At 43.0% G+C, this 16719-nt stretch overlaps 1 protein-coding gene across 3 annotated transcripts in view; it reads right to left on the reverse strand.

The window, feature by feature from the left end:
- The window catches only part of LOC146663066 (putative uncharacterized protein MYH16), a 59901-nt gene continuing 43182 nt past the window's right edge, over positions 1 to 16719 (reverse strand). For all 3 annotated transcript variants that reach the window (XM_085415666.1, XM_085415668.1, XM_085415665.1), the window contains 17 exons: positions 13065 to 13121; positions 7952 to 8038; positions 7570 to 7815; positions 7342 to 7459; positions 5732 to 5859; positions 4592 to 4788; positions 4352 to 4484; positions 4047 to 4263; positions 3823 to 3959; positions 3626 to 3729; positions 2855 to 3047; positions 2575 to 2778; positions 2367 to 2492; positions 2103 to 2273; positions 1220 to 1420; positions 984 to 1130; positions 1 to 860 (listed from right to left, as the gene is read on the reverse strand). In XM_085415666.1, the coding sequence (XP_085271792.1) occupies positions 708 to 860; positions 984 to 1130; positions 1220 to 1420; positions 2103 to 2273; positions 2367 to 2492; positions 2575 to 2778; positions 2855 to 3047; positions 3626 to 3729; positions 3823 to 3959; positions 4047 to 4263; positions 4352 to 4484; positions 4592 to 4788; positions 5732 to 5859; positions 7342 to 7459; positions 7570 to 7815; positions 7952 to 8038; positions 13065 to 13121 (2619 nt within the window). In that variant the 3' untranslated portion in view covers positions 1 to 707. The remainder of the gene's footprint in view (positions 861 to 983; positions 1131 to 1219; positions 1421 to 2102; positions 2274 to 2366; positions 2493 to 2574; positions 2779 to 2854; positions 3048 to 3625; positions 3730 to 3822; positions 3960 to 4046; positions 4264 to 4351; positions 4485 to 4591; positions 4789 to 5731; positions 5860 to 7341; positions 7460 to 7569; positions 7816 to 7951; positions 8039 to 13064; positions 13122 to 16719) is intronic.

Raw genomic sequence — 16719 nt, forward strand, 5'->3', positions numbered from 1 at the left:
AACATGCATGTGTGACAAATATTTGAAAATCTAAGAAATCAGGAAGTGACAGGCAAAAAAAAAAAAAAAAAGAAATCAGGAAGTGTAAATACTAATGCTAGCAGGCTTGATTAGCAAGCTGCATCCATAAACTCTGCATGTTTACAGAAAGAGAAGGATATCTGCTAAAGCACAAATGTCTGGAATAGTCTCAGCCACCCCGTATATATGTCAGTACAGTAAAGTTGCACATTTTGATTTGGAAGTCTGTAGTGGATTGACTTGCTTTTTGAACAGCCTCATGTGGCCATTAGAGGAACTGCAGTTTCTGGGTGCCAGCTTTATTTTGTAACTATTGATGCTTTGTCTTGTCTGGCTTTTTATGTATTAAACAAATACAATATCTCATATAAAATGGTGTGTTCCAGACTGAGAATCAGCCTGAGGATTGTTCTTTAGATATTTGGAAATTTGGAACACTTAGAAATACATTTATTAGTTTTTACATACAAATGTTACAGTATAAATGGATAAAAAGGGGATATAAAGCTGGAATGTGTCAGGGCTATGAGCTTTCACTCAGAGAGGAAGCCACAAGTACATTGTAGACAACTCAACAGGAATGTACAGCATACACAAAAAAAAGTCAGGCTCCACCCATGGTTTCAAACTTCATACTGTACCATGCTTCACTTCTGGGGGACGATGGTGAAATTGAAGCCATGCTCCTAATCAATCATGAGCTTCTTGAGGGAGTTGAGATAGGCTGGGATGAGGGAGCTGACTGACTCCTCGTCATCGTTGAGGATCTTCTCTCCTCCGCCTTCCGAGCCCACTGAACTGGGTGACCGGACTCGGCCTGGGTACGGAGTGCTGTAACCCTGTTAGAACAGACACAGGCCTTAGAGTCAGAACAAGTACTTAGTAGAAGAGGCTAACATGGAGTTATTATTTAATAAACCGCGTAATACACCTGATAATATACTGTTCCAGAGAATACTTACGGAGGAGTATCCCTTGCCGAAGCTTCCTCTGTTCTTGGTCCTAATCTTGGTGAGCGCTGATTCAGCAATGTCCGCCCTCTCTTCGGCATCATCCAGCTCGTGCACGGTCTTCCTGTACTTTGCCAGGTTCATGTTAGCTTGTTCCTCCTGAAGTGACAGCAGTGTGAGTTATTTTAAAAAGCCCACAAACACCATGCTTGGAAACGTGTTCAGAGTAAGAGGATGAGGTGACGTACGGCCTCCTCTACTTGTCTCTTGTAGGCCTTCATCTTGTTTTGCAGCCTCTCCACCAGCTCCTGCATCCTCTGCTGGTTCTTCTGGTCCTCCTCCGACTGGAACAGCAGTTCCTTCAGCCGACGCTCGTTCTTCCGCAGCGTCTTCACCGTCTCAGCGTGCCGCTTTTGTTCAGAGTCCAGCTCCAGCTCCAGCTCCTTCACCTGCATGCAAAGAGCATCTACTATTGTGTGCAGGAAGGCTTCATATTTATCCACTGAGTGTTTAGTGAAGACACACTCTGTTACAATTTGTTATTTGTCAAAAGTTCCATAAAAGCAGAAATGTACTGCAGGCCAGACAACCAATACTCAATAACATACAGCTCATAACTTTGTTTTGTCATATTTCTGCATATGCCAGTGTGCTACATGCAAAGGCATGTGCAAATGGCTAGCCACTAGCATGTAAATATAAATCCTTAATCCTCTAATTAGTTTTTATATCATCTTATTATATTGTAAAAATAAAGAATGGTTTAGAAACATCACTTTTAGGAGGATTTTCTTGCAGGTCTGACTTTTTATGATTTTATGTACTTTAGGGTAACGGTTCAAATAAGTTCCAGGAGGCAGCATTTTCATGAAGCCTGCCCTGTAGCAAGATTTTCTTCTGGAAGAAATTTAAACTACAGCAGTATTGATTATTAATCGACTTTACACATTGAATTACTTTATAAGTCTAACAGGTAAGTACTTCTTCTGTGCAGACACTTAACAGCAGGGATACTCGTGACCACACTAGCTAAAGTAACTGCACACATCCCAGAGCAGTTGCTTCACAGCTCCAACATTGTGAGGCTAAAAAGAAGCGACAGTTCAGGCATTCTGACATGTTTGTGTGTACCTTTCCCTCCAGCTTCTGGATGATCTTCTTTCCTCCTTTCAGAGCCATCTGCTCAGCTTCCTCCAGTCTGCTGCTCATCTCTTTGATCTGGGCTTCCAGTCCTTTCTTCACTCTCTCCAGGTGGAGCGTGTGCTCCTGCTCTAGACGCAGCTCCTCCCCAACTCGTGCAAGCTGACAGAACAGAACATCCGTTTCCAGCGTTACCGACCTCGTCTGTATTAATCTGCTGTGTGCTTCGACATGGAGTCATCTCATGTGTTTTACCTCACAGGTGGCCTTCTTAGCTTTGTCTGTGCATCCTCTCATCTCGGCCTGGAGCTCCTCGTGCTCCTGCTGCACAGTCTGGAGATCCACCTCCAGCTTCCTCCTCCCGCTGAGAGCCGACTGGAACTGGACACACATCAGGAAGTCTGTGAGTGTATGTGGGTCCGGTTAGAATGAGTGAAACAGAAGCGGAGGCACTGTGTAATACCTGGTTGTTGAGATCGCTGTATTTCTCCCCGGACTCTTGCAGTTCTATCTCCAGAGCCTTTCGGGCCCTCTCGGCGCTCTCCAGGGCCGCGTGGGTCCCCTCACCCTCGCTGACCAGCAGAGAGCAGCGTCGCTCCATGGCCACCTGCTCCTCCCTGCACTCCTCGTGGCTCCTCACTTCCTCCTCCAGCTGAGCCTGCAGCTCCTGTGACAGACACTTGCTCTGTGAGCAGGGTGGTGTAGAAAACACTTACTGTACTTGCCGAATGTTGTGAGCAGACCTTGATCTGTTGCTGCATCTTCTTGCTGTTCTTGCTGAGCTCTGTGTTGCTCTTGGTGAGCAGGTCCACCTGCAGTTCCAGCTCATTGATGTCAGCCTCCAGTTTCTTCTTCAGTTTCAGTGCCTCCGACTTCCCTTTCACCTCTACATCCAGACTGGCCTGCAGGGATTCTAACGCCCTCTGGTGGCTTTTTCTAACGTTGGGCATGAGGGAACAAGATGAAAAACATTGTCTTAGATAAACAGCAAAATAAAGATGGCATATAAGTGCCAAAAATGAGCTCTAATGGCCACTTAAGGGTTCTGTTCATTCTCCTCTGTGTTCATGAATCTTTAGCTTTCATAAAAACTTTGAGAAAAAGTTCTGTTCTAGATTTAGATGCTTACTTAAGTAAACAAATTAAGAAGCTAATGATTATGCTCATCAGAGTTAGCCACTTGGACTTGGAGCGTACACCTGGTAGTTGGGCTGGATCAAGGCTCTTACCAAAAACCAGCTGCTCTAGATAGATCTAGCTGGACTAGACCACGAGCACCTCTTTCAAAGGGTCTCAGTGTGGCTTATTTGGTTTGCACTAGAGTGCAATTACCATGTTCACTTCTGCACAAACGAACCACATCAAGGGGGAAAGTTACCCAAAGTTTAAATAGACTAAACCCTGTTCCAGTGTCATGTGTAACTGTGTATTATCTGCAAACTTTAAAAAGAAACATTATGGTGGAGAAAAACAGAATGCAGAGAAACATGAAGGATGAGAGGAAGCTGAGGTACCTCGCAGCCTCCGCCTCTTCCTCCTTCTCCTGTAGTCGGCGCTCCAGGTCTGCTTTCGCCTGAGACAACTCGAGCTGCAGCCTCAGCACTTTGGTCTCCTCAGCCTGGCAAAACGGGAGGAATGAAGAAGAAACGCACAATTTACAAACGACAAGCTTCAAATATTGGAGCAAATCTAGACTTGATAAAGCACTCACCTCCAGTGCGGCCTCAGATTCCTCCAGCGAGGCCTGGAGCTCTTCTTTCTCCATCTCAATTTTCTTTTTTGCTTTCTGGAGCTCATGCACGCTCTTGCCTCCATCGGACAGCTGCTCTGTCAGGTCTGCTACCTCCTCTGTGGGACAAAGAAGAAGTTGCATATGAGGCAATCCAAGACAGGCAGCTGTATGTTCATTCAGCCCTCACATGTGTGCCGTCATACCCTGGTAGGCCTTGTTCTCCCTGCGCAGAGCCTCTAGCTGCTCCAGAGTCTCTTCATGAGCCGTCTTGAGTTTGAAGAGCTCGCTGGCATGTTGCCTGCTCTCCTTCTGGCAGCCCTCTACCTCGGCCACCAGCTCCTCACACTTCTCTTTCCAGTCTCCAAGCTGCTTTTCCAGGACCCTCTGCTTCTTATCCAGAGCCTGCCCACAGCTGCTGGCCTAAGGCAGGGACCATACACTGCTATAACACCAAAGCTTTATGGCAAGGCATCAAATAAATGAGTATATAACGAGCCGCTCTGTCTACCTTCTCCAGGTCCATACAGAGCTCTTCCACCTCTCCCTGCAGCCTCTGCTTGGTTTTCTCCAGTGAGGAACATTTTGCCTGGGTGGCCTCCACGGCCTCCTCAGCCTCCTGAAGCCTGCTTGCCAGCTTCTTCCTGTGACACACGTATGATTTGGACTTCTGAGACACATTACAGGCTCAATTCAAGGCATCACATCTCGTCAGATGAAGATGATAGCTGCCAGTATCAACACCACGTACTTGGTCTCCTCTAGCTCGTCTGCGTGCTGGATGGTGTCGGCCTCGTGTTTGGTCCTCCAGTGCGTCACCTCACTGTTGAGTTTGGAGACGAGGCGCTGCATCTCCTGCTTGCTCTCCTGCTCCTCCTCCAGCTGCTCCCTCAGCACCTCGCAGTCCTGCCGCACTGAGCTCAGAGTGCTGCTGACCCCCTGCTTACACTGGCAACACCAGCGAAGAGACACACTTTGAGCACAGTGTAAAGCCCAGAAATGTAACACAAATCTGTGCTAACACACTGACTCACTTCACTCATGGTTGTTAAAAGGTTTTTTAACCTGTTTGGAGAACAAGCACAATATAAAAGCTGAACTAACGTACAAAGCTTTGATAAAATGACACATCCGTTTGGGACATAGAGGTGTCGGTTAGTCTTCACTCGTACTGCCCATCTTTTTGTCTCTTCTCGATTACACTCACTATTTGTATGTCTATATACTGCATATTTAAAATTGCATATTTGAAACATTTCATATGCTGAGAGTAAAGTGTACCAGTGTCAAATTCCTTGTTTGTGTACACAAACTTAGCCGAATAAAGGTGATTCTGATTCTGATCATCTATGATTGCATGCATAATACTCTTCTTAGACTAGGAGGCTCACACTCACACTTCCCCATTACCTTTCACCAGGCCGACTAAATCCGAAGATTGTCCATTAATCAACCTTGACACTCATTTCCACCTGCTTCATCCTGTCTGCAGTTTCTTCTTCACCTCTCCTGTGCACAGTAGAGGTGCACTTGCCTGTTACTTTGGATGGTTGACCCGAGGTGTTTAAAATCATCCACCTACAATACCTCTGCACTTGTGTCTCCAGCATCCCACCTGCCTCACTCTCATTCCCATGCACATAGATTCTGTCTTGCTTCTTCTGACTTTCTCTCCAGCACACATCTCCACCTCTCCAGACTCTCTCCCAAATCTTACCAAAAACAATCAGTCTAATAGCCTCACAAAGGCAACCACATTCACAGAACACGCTATAATAGTAGAAACGTTTTAAATACTAAGTTTGTGTAACTAACTCTATTGAATAAGCCTACTTTAAACTGCAAAACAGACAAAAAGTATGTGTTTTTGCTTTATGTTCAAAACACAGACCTTGACCTCCTCATCAAGCTGTTTCTTCAGCTCCTCCACTTGTGACTGGAGGAGAGTCTTGGATCGGGTCAGCTGGCTCACTCTGGTCTCTGCCTCCTCCATCTGTCGACTCACGTCGGCATTATCAGCTGACAGGACACACAGGAGCACCGGTTAATGATGCACTGTAGCATGCAGCAGAATTCAGGCACCATACACTGGGCGATTGTGGCAGGGACCAATTGTGGGCGATTGTGGCTCAAGAGTTGGGAGTTCGCCTTGTAATCGGAAGGTTGCCGGTTCGAGCCCCGGCTTGGACAGTCTCGGTTGTTGTGTCCTTGGGCAAGACACTTCACCCGTTGCCTACTGGTGGTGGTCAGAGGGCCCGGTGGCGCCAGTGTCCGGCAGCCTCGCCTCTGTCAGTGCGCCCCAGGGTGGCTGTGGCTACAATGTAGCTTGCCATCACCAGTGTGTGAATGTGTGCGTGAATGGGTGGATGACTGGATATGTAAAGCGCTTTGGGGTCCTTAGGGACTAGTAAAGCGCTATATAAATACAGGCCATTTACCATTTACCATACACAAACAATGGGATTATTTAGCTACAAAAGGCAGATGCAGTTTAAGACGTTCATATAGAATAGCAACGTGGTGGCAAAGCAAAGACACATCTTCCAGGAAGTTACATTTATTTTATTTCAGTGGTTGAAACAAAATATTTCATATTATTATGAGCTCACATGGGAGAAATGCAAAAAGAGCTGTGTAATGTCTTAGTGTAGCATAAAATGCTGTGTCAAATAGACACCATGTCAGTGTCTCTGCGAGACTTCTTGGAGACATAAACCTGGAGACAAGGTCCTCAGAGTCTTAAATGAAAGATGTGATCGTGTTACATTAGAGGACACATCTGCAGTTTTTTGGTGCTTTACTCTCATTTGGGATTTGCTCTAATTTTGATTGACCTTCCTTCCTGCTTTGGTAAACTTAATGTAATTAAAATGTACGTATGCATACTTGATCTTATCCTAACAACACATTCGTTTTCTGCCTAAATAGTTTGCTTTTTAGATCTTTTCCCAAATCTCCTGAGGACAAGTGGTCAGGAGGGCTTAGTCAGTCAGGTTTGTCGTTGGCAAAATATAAAAGAAAGAATTACTCAAAAATTTTTTAGAAATTACTGACAGTCTTTTTTCCCAACAACGGATCTTTTTTATTCTTAAAATATGAATATGAAATATGAGTTCATACCACCACCGTCTTTTGTGTCAATCGTTAACTAGTTGTCATCAAAATATATTATTTTTACATGCACAAAATCTACTGGGAGCCAGTTTTAGTGAATTAAGGCTGCATGTAACATCCCGGAGAAGATCACTTTAACCTTAAAGTATATGCATCAAGCTTTGCTTACTTGTAAGACAGAAAGAAACTGATTAAGAAAACTTGCAACTGGGTTTGTACCTTGCTCAAGGACATTAGGCATGCAGACTGGGATCGAACCACTAACCTTCCAGTGAGTAGCTGATCTGCTCTAACGCCTGAGCCACAGCCACTGACAGGATGGGACAATGGGATTTCTGAATGACTTTCTGTAATTGCTCATGTCCCACAGGTGTAACATTGTTTTACCTGTGAGCCTGTTCTTGGCCACGCTGATCTCAGTGAGCGTCCTCTGCAGGTCGTCTCCCCTCCTGTTGGCCTCAGACAGCTGCTCCTCCAGCTTCTTCATCTGGCTGTCAGAGGATGCCTGGGGCACAGTAACATCACAGCACATTAGGTCACGCTCATCACAAAAGTCTGTGACGTTGCTGTCTTGTTCAAAATACAGATAAGGTCCATGTGATCTCAGATCCTGACCTTGGCCTTCTGTAAACTGTCCAGTGAAGCAGCTAGGTCATCCACCTCCATCCTCAGGTTCTGCTTCTCCTTATCCAGTTTGGCTCTGGTCCTCTGCAGAGCTTCACACTGCTCTGTGAGCTCTGTGACGGCGTCGCTGTGCCGCTTCCTCAGAGACACAGCCTGAGCTTCAGACTGGGCAGAGGACTCCTCCAAGTCTCGTCTCAGGCGCTGCAGCTCTGCATCTCGCTTCTTGTTCACCTCCATCTGTTCGACACACACAGGAAGTAATTTAAGTTAGATTTTCTAGGGCATTTAGCTGTACAATCTGGGATTATTTATGAGGGAAATTATGTAGTCCAGAAGTGTGCAGCTCGACAGTGTTTGTGTACTGGTAGTTTACCTGTGAGGCGGTGACTCCTCCTGCTTCTTCAAGGCGATCTGTGAGATCATCCAGTTCTCTGGTGAGATCAGCTCTCTGCTTCTCCACCTGCCATGAACACAACAGTTAAAGAAGGATATCGGACAACAAAATTATACAATATAATGCAAAGATTTCTGGGTAAAAGTGCCGTGAGCTATCTGTCCATCATTATGGGATCTGAAACCCTTTATACTCTTTATACTTTGGCTATTTACCTCACTTTGATTCACCCTTCTTCTTACTATGTTTTGGTTTGAACCACTCATCAGTAATAAAGCAACAATAATGGGCAAAAGGAAGCTAAAGGATTCAAACCAGAGAAACTCTACAGTTACCTCCCAGTGACTCCTTTCACTACCAGTGACTCCTTTCACTACCAGTGACTCCTTTCTCATTATATCTACTGAAAACTGAAGGACTTAATGAAATGAATGAGAATCTGCATCTCTATGTCTGAGGCCTCTGTCCTCAGCTGGAAAAGGTTGTAGCGTCCTCTCTGGGTCAGGGACAAATTGCTGCTCCAAGTGATGGAGTTCAAGTATCTCAGGTCGTTGTTTAAGAGCGAGCGGGAGACTGACAGACGGATTGGGGCCACAGCTGCAGTGATGTGGACGAGCGTAAAAGTGAAGCTGTTGATTTAGAGATTGTGGATACCTGCACCAGAAATGAGCTTTCTCTGACAGGTGGCTGGTGTCTCTCTTACAGACAGGGTGAGGATTTCAGTTATTCAGAGGGGCTCTGAGTAGAAAGAAGCTATCTGAGGTGGTTCAGGCATCACCCACCAGGCGAAGGCCTCAGGGCAAACCCAGGACACGCTGGAGAGATTACATCTCTTGGCTGGCGTGGGAATACCTTGGTTCCCCCTGGATAAGCTAAAGATGGTGGCTAAGGACAGGGACGTTTTGGCTTATATACTTAGGTAGCAGCCCCCAGCACTAGATAAACAGAAGATGGATGGATTGACAACAACCAAAAAGTCCTAAAACTTAAGTGGCTTACTGAAGCAGTATCAGCATATATACCCAAACTTTTTCTAGATTTCTGGTAACGCTTTTGATATAATATAAATAAAGTACTAAGAATAGATATGTTCTGACATTATGAGACACATAAGATCATTAACTATGATTACCTTCTACAAACAAAATCTCGGCTCCACTAGTAGAAGAAAACTGATTATATATCAGTTTATACACAGTGTAATAAAACTTGACAGTACATACCCTCATCTCATGCTCAAACATGGAACAGCACACATGGAATGAGTTTATTATACTGGTCCATTATATGCACAAACAACAACTGGTGCTCTGTAATTAAAAACACTTATTTTTTATACACGTGTTTTACAGCCAGTTTAACGACAGCCGTAGATGTTGAGACTGATCCACAAAAGCCGGAGTCTCGGGGCCCCCTGATGGAAGCAATGAGGCACGGCCGTCAGCACACTTCAGCCAGAAAATAGATGACTCTCACTGGGGGCCTCCTCTTCCACCCCCTACTCCTCCAGCTAAATCTTCAAAAAACAGCTCACACCTGAACCCAGCCCTTTGTGTCCACACGCTGGCTCTGTGTCGAGGGTTAACACTGTGCGGAGGTGGAATGGAAGGTCAGTGCTCCTAAAGTGCCCTTCTGTTAGAGATAGGAGATTTATCTTCATTTGCACAAGAGCATGAAGGAGTAGGAGTGTGTCTCTGTGCAGTCAGCCAATTTGTGTTTGCATAAGTGATTTCTAGTGTTCATTTACTCAGTCTCCAAAAACTAAACCCCTGACTGGTGAGATGTTCTATCCTGAAACAAAACTAAATGTATGTTTACTTCAATGGTTTTAATCTTATTGTCCAAAAAGATACAGGTTTGTATACGTCTCTTTTTCTATATTAGAGAAGTATATATGCTATAGTAAGTAAGTATATATTGAAAGAGCCAAATGCTTTCTCCAAAGTTAGTCTTTATACAATACAACATGTCCATCATCTTCTGTAAGTTACAAGCAGGGACCAATTTAACACAAAAATGAGATAATTTCAATGAAAGTCCTGCTAGTGACAGTTTAGCATGACTTATTTTTTCCTCAGAGATGTAACATTCGGTCCACTTTGCTTGATTTCAGTCACATGATGTCTACTTGTTCACCTATTGGATATCACATGTACAAGACAGCTGGCCAATGTGCGATCAGAAAGTGAGAGAGATCTTAATTTTCACACACCCATCTGTTGGCTAATGTCTCGAAAAGTTCAGGGCTGTAGTTCACGTGTCCGGTATTTCAAGTAATTCAATGGTTGGTGTACACAATCCATCCAAAATCCACGCAGAAAGGTCAGCAATGTTCAATGTTGGGATTTGATTGAAACTGAAGGGTAGAAAAATTGCCTTTTAAAAATGTTTGTGTGAAACTTTTGCCTTCGTGATTTCTAATCTGCCACCACAAAGCTTTTTGTTACATGGCAGCAGTATTATGTGCTATCCCAAAAAGAGGAAACAATAGCTATTGACTGTCCAGAAGCTTGTATAAGTACATTCACTATGCAGCAAATATGTAAATGCCATTAATAAAATTTTTAAATCTCAGGGAAAGCCATCCAGTTCAGTCTGTCAAGAACAAGGGTAATGTTCAGAGCTGGAGTCACTACAGAGGGATAGAATTGATGAGAAATACCATTAAGCCATGGGAAAGAGTCGTTGAACCTAGCTTAAATAGAGGTGTGGCTATCAGTGAGCAGAAGTATGGCTTCATGCCCCGAAAGAGCACTACAGGTGTGATGCTTGCTTTCAGAGTGTTCATGGAGAAGTACTGAAAAGGTGTCTTTGTCTTTGTGGATTCTGAGACAGCATATGATTGGGTGCCAAGAGAGGAGCTGTGAGACTGCATGGCACAGAAGTATGTTAGGGTGGTGCAGGACATATGTATGGTAGGAGTGAAAGATGGAGGTAAGATTATATCAAAGAACTGGTGAGCTCCTTCTTGGTTCCAATTATGATGGACAGTTTGACATGTTTGGAGAGGGTGAGGCTAGGCAGAGCTGAAGATGTTCAGAATTTCATTAAGAGTGAACAAGATGAGAAATGAGTACGTCAGAAGAACAGCTCAGGTTGAGCAGTTTGGAGACAAAGTTAAGGGAGACAAGGTTGAGGTTGTTTTTAGATGTGCAGAGTGGGATTGTGGGTATACTGGCCAAAGGATATATGGATATAGTGAAGGAGGATATGCAGAGGTTTGGTGTGATAGAGGATGATGTTATGGATAGGGTGAGGCACAATATCTGCTGGGGCGAGGGAACATCTGGGACAAGAACCAAGCAAATTTATTATTTTGGCTCTGATCTGATCAGATCTAATCTCATAAAAATGTTAGCGAGTACCCAGAGCAGAATATTACACTTAGTAAAGAATGGCAATGTTGGGGGTTTTAAGCATAGCATCAAGTGCCATTTGCAGCTTGCTGCTCCTAAATCGTGAAGCAGCTTTACTTTTCACATTAGGACATCATCTGCATCAGATATTAAAAAAATTATACTGAATAAATTTGACTTTAATTGCTAATAAATTAGCAATATTAGCTATCAAGACATTGGTAGCTTGTTGGTTTCCATGAATTGGCTACTTTGGGCATCTGTCGCAAGCAAAAACAGTGAAAAACAATTTAAAGTTGCGTCTTTGGCAAGATAATTGTGAGGTCATACTTATCTGTTTTAATTCCTGACTGCATCAAAACTATAAGGATTCACTTAGTAAACCCAAGATAAAAAGCAAAGGAGCTAAACAATTTGACAACCCTTAAGCTTAAACTGGATAATAACCGAGAGCTTATATAAATAACCCCTTTCATATTTTACGTAGTCACCTGACTTTTAAGTTAATTTTTGTTGTTCATGTTTCTATGGAGAATGTGTGATTTCCAGTTTAAAGATAAAGTGTTTGTGTACTGACTGAATGCTATGCATACTATGTGTGTTCTATGTGTGTTCCTGGGTGTGTGAGAACATGCTACTTTACAATTATATAGTGTGTGTGAGCGTGTGTGTGTGAGCGTGTGTGTGTGTGAGCGTGTGTGTGTAAAACCGCATGGCATTCCAGACGGGAGAGGATCCTAGAAAAAACAGTGCTGTCTGTCAGCCTCTATCTCATAATTCTATCTCCCCAGTGCGACCCGAGGAGCAGAGCCTAACAATAGCGAACCTGTCTGCAGCAAAGGTATGCTGTATTTGAGCTGCTCTGAAGACGGAGGAACAGATAAAGACCTTGCATGTCTCTGCCTGCCTCTTCGCTGCTCTGCAGCTTCAGAGGCTGAAGGGGTCTCAGCTAGCACCATTAAGAATACCACCCAGAGTGGGGAAAAACACACCCTCAGGCCAGCTGTCACTCTATTTGCCACTTGGAGTGAAATATATGCCTTTGCATTTCTGCCTTTTCCTATTGTAACTACAGTACGCTCTTAAGTCATGCTAGCACACACATACTATAAGTCCTTGTTTGAAACAGCAAGCACTTAAAGAGCCACCTTGGTATCAGCTTTTTATGACAAAGACATGCTCCTTTGAAAAAGTTGTGCATTAGAAAAAAGTCATCTGGGACACTTTATTGCAGTCAAATGTAAGATGGATGGAAAAAATGCCCTATTCTTCCACTTGAAGGAGCAAGGCAAAGGGCTTACAGAAGGTGCACTGATATGGGTGTGTGAAGACAGAGAACGATCTGGGAAAGTAAGAAAAAGGAAAAAGGACGTCGGGGCTCCCTCCACGCCTATGGGTTCCCTCTATGTTAATCAGAAACACAAGGTCTCTTCAACCCCCTTTTATTATCACAGGTGCAGATAGTTTGGGGTGACCAGAGGCACAGCACCAGCACATGTACCCCACCAGCTGCCAGCACATCAGCACTGTTTTCGTCTGTTCTTCTTCATTTACCGTCCCCTTCAATCTTTAAACTGCTCTAAGCACCACAGGCCTGAACATTAGAGCCGAACCAAGTTATCTGGTTTCCTCTTATCTACCCCAAAGAAGGACAGACAGATTTAACTGCTCTTTGTTTCATGTGCACTAAAGAGCGAAGCCACACAGTTCCTCATAAGTGTGTAGATATACAGTACCTTGGCTCTCATGGTCCGCTCTGCTTCCAGCTCCTCCTCCAGCTCTTCGATGCGAGCCTAATGAGAGATATTGAAATGGATGAAGGTGCATACTTAAAAAAACCAAAACAAGAAAACTTAATTTGCTTTCAGTACCACAGGCCTGAACATTGAACTAATAAAATACAATAAAACATGGGGAGGATATTTCCTCTGCTTTCACAGTACATGTGTAATTTTGACAGAGAACAAACGGGGCGTCATCTCCACAGACTGTTTGCTATTTCAAGGCAGCACTTGTGTGTGTGGTGAGTCCTTCTCATACACTCCACTTTCTGTAGGGATTTGGCACGCCTCTGGCTTTTTTCCTCAGGTAGCAATTTAGAGTAAGAATGTCCTGTAGGCACCGTCATTATCTGTATTTTGACCCCAGGCTGGGTGTGCTATGTCCGGTCACCGAGACCAAAAATCATCAGCACTGCCATTTCCATGAAATTCGAAGAATTTTTGTTGTGTTTTTTCTTTTTGTTCTGTTTTGGGGTTTTTTTGCTCTTGGTTTTATGGTCCTGGCCTGAAGTAAGTGATGCATCAAGGTCTGAATACATGCAGTATTTTATCAGTCAAAATCATTTTCAGGTGTCTTCTATATATTTTGTAAGGTTTATTCCTTCCAGGTTTGTAACCTTTTTCAACAGCAGCTGAATTACTTCCCATGCAAGCATGTTATCATCATGAAGAATGACTAATATGTACCATTTAATGCACATGCATGAATTACAACTATGCATCTACCTTGAATATACAGTATTTAAATAAATGACTGCACATATTCTAAGTGACAACTTGCTTTCATCATCTCAATTCAAGGGTTTTTAAAACATTTTAATGATGACACAAATCTTTAAATACGCACAACCGCTTCCTTTACACAACACATTCTTTATTCCTTGCAAACCAACAACAGCACTATTTTTTACAGTGAACTGACCACCTCTGAAAATAACCAAAGCATTTTCAGTTATTTTTGGAACACTCAGCTATTTCATCGCAGAGGATACTGTGTTTATAAAGCCATAGTTATGTAGAACAATGACAATCGTGCATAGTTGGTACAGGTAAAGGATGTCGATCAGTGCCAAACAACCACCCTTCAAGTTCTTCATGTTATGCACTTCCTCTGAGGGTTTTATCTATCTATCTATCTATCTATCTATCTATCTATCTATCTATCTATCTATCTATCTATCTATCTATCTATCTATCTATCTATCTATCTATCTATCTATCTATCTATCTATCTATCTATCTATCTATCTATGCAACTTTGGGTTTAAATAAAATAATGAGCTTATTGGCCCAACATAAAAATAATAAATGAATATCCAAAATATATTGGGCAGATTTTGCATGTTGTTCCTGTGTCAGCATACTCACTGTACTCCAGCTTCCTCCCACAGTCCAAAGACATCTAAATTAACCATTGACATAAATGTGGCCATAACTGTTTGTTGCTCTGTGTGAGCCCATAACACGCACAGCATACAACAATATATTTAATTATGCAGCGTAAACAATCCTGGAACAAAAACAGGAATATCTACTCTGTTCAATCACTTCATGTAAGTTTACATTTAGATATGAGGAGAAATTATTATGATTGCATGTAAAATGCGAATGTGAATTGTATGATACGTTTGATTTTTACATGCAATTCAATTCAAATCAGTTGCAGAAGCACCTCAAGGCGCTTTATATTCTAAGGTCAAGACTCCAAAATATTACAGGGAAAATCCCAGTCATCAAACAATTCCTTATGAGCATGAATTTGGTAACAGTGGGAAGGAAAACTCCCATTTTACTATCTGCTCCATCCGGTTTGGAGGTCAACGGGGAAAAGAAGGACAGGACACACACTTGTGTAATAAAATATGAGCTTCCCAGCAGGTTCATGAGACCTCAGCACAGGCTAACGGCACTAAATATGTTATAATGTATAGAAAACATAGTGTCATTTTTTTAAACACTCTTGCTTTTGAACTTTAAATATCCAGTGTCCTCTTAAGGCATTTCACTTTTATTTATATAGCACCAAATCACAACAACAGTTGCCTCAAGGCATTTTACACACTTATATACATTTTATTATGGTAAAGATCCTCCCATGATACAAACTGTTATTCTTAGTGAAAACTCAACTCCCTCTACCACAGCTTACAGTATACGTAGAACCCTCTGTGTACACCTACTGCGCTTTGAATTTCATTTTACTGGATTCTGTTCAAAATCATCAGAATGATCTAACAGAAGTATATCATCCACAGATGATTTCTGTTCCACTTATGTCATGCCAAAACTGCTTTTTTTTATTACTAATAAAAATTTATTGCTCGCTTCCCAGCACGGCTGCACTCTACCAAGATGAGTCATGCTCTTGGTTATCTACAATTTGTATCTATGTTTCAATGTCAGGAAGTGTGTCTGACATGCCGGATGGCCCAGGGCCACTCACAGCAACAACACCTCCACTTCACTCAAGTGGTGAAAGCCACAGCGCCTAAATCTCCCCAAACAACAAACCATAACAAACGTACTGTAAACTATGTGTACAGACAAGAGCTGGAGAGCTCGCCTGTACTTGTGCCATCTTTGATTATAAACAACAGAATATTTTTAAATGCCTAAAAACAACACACAGAGACATTAACTTATTCCTTTTATCATTTTTGATACGTTTAAACAGAAACACAGAAATAAAAACTCACGTGCCAGCGGAGCGCCTCTGCAGAGAGAACAGCCATCGTGAGGCAGCAGCAGCCCAACTGAATGACTGACTGAGTGTCCCACACACTGAGACACGCACGTGCGCACACACACAAACACACACACATACCTTCACTGTCGATCCCCTCCGGCACTTTACTGTCCACACCCCCTTATGCATGCACAGCCTCTTTTTCTCTCACTGACAGTTCCCCACTCAAATATGTTTCTTGTTAAATTCCTCTTTTCCAGAGCCTCAAACCACCCTCAAAGTAAACATTGTGGCTCTAATACAATTGTAAAAAACACATCGTGCACCAAGAGTGTTAAGAAGTCTGAGCCAGGCTACATGGGTAATTCTGGCCACTTATGTGTAGCAGGAAGAATTTAGACACTGATTCTAAATGAACCCACAAAGATGTCTCTAGTCTTGAAGCAGTGAGCTGGAAACAACAGAATTAGGCCGTTGTTGCTGAGAATGGTTGCAGGGTTTGATCTCCATAATTGCTTGTGCTTACGGTTTTCTTTTTCCCCTCTTCAATCTGAAACCATAATAACTGTCTATAAATTGCAATCAGATGTGGCCTCAGTGCAGATGTCTCCATGCTTGTGTCAGAGGGGATGGTCAGCAGTGTGGGCAGTGATATCCTGTGAGACCCCCCCAGCTGAACAACTGGGAGGCCTTCCCTGCATCTATACTGTTCGCACACACTAGCATAATTCAGATCACGGCAATGGTGCAGGAATCTGCATGCTTTGTTGTTTTAAATGCCACCAGATGGCCACCTACAGACTCCAGATGTAAAGTTTTTGTTGCTGACAGCTTCCACAGACATGGTCCCAACTATTTTTTTTATATTTATATAGATGAAATTATTGGTACTAAGTATGAAGTAAGACTTGTTCACCACAGGTG

Source organism: Rhamphochromis longiceps, linkage group LG8, assembly GCF_057381845.1.
Source record: "Rhamphochromis longiceps isolate RC_006_pf linkage group LG8, R_longiceps_female_GT1.1, whole genome shotgun sequence".
Classification (NCBI taxonomy): domain Eukaryota; kingdom Metazoa; phylum Chordata; class Actinopteri; order Cichliformes; family Cichlidae; genus Rhamphochromis; species Rhamphochromis longiceps.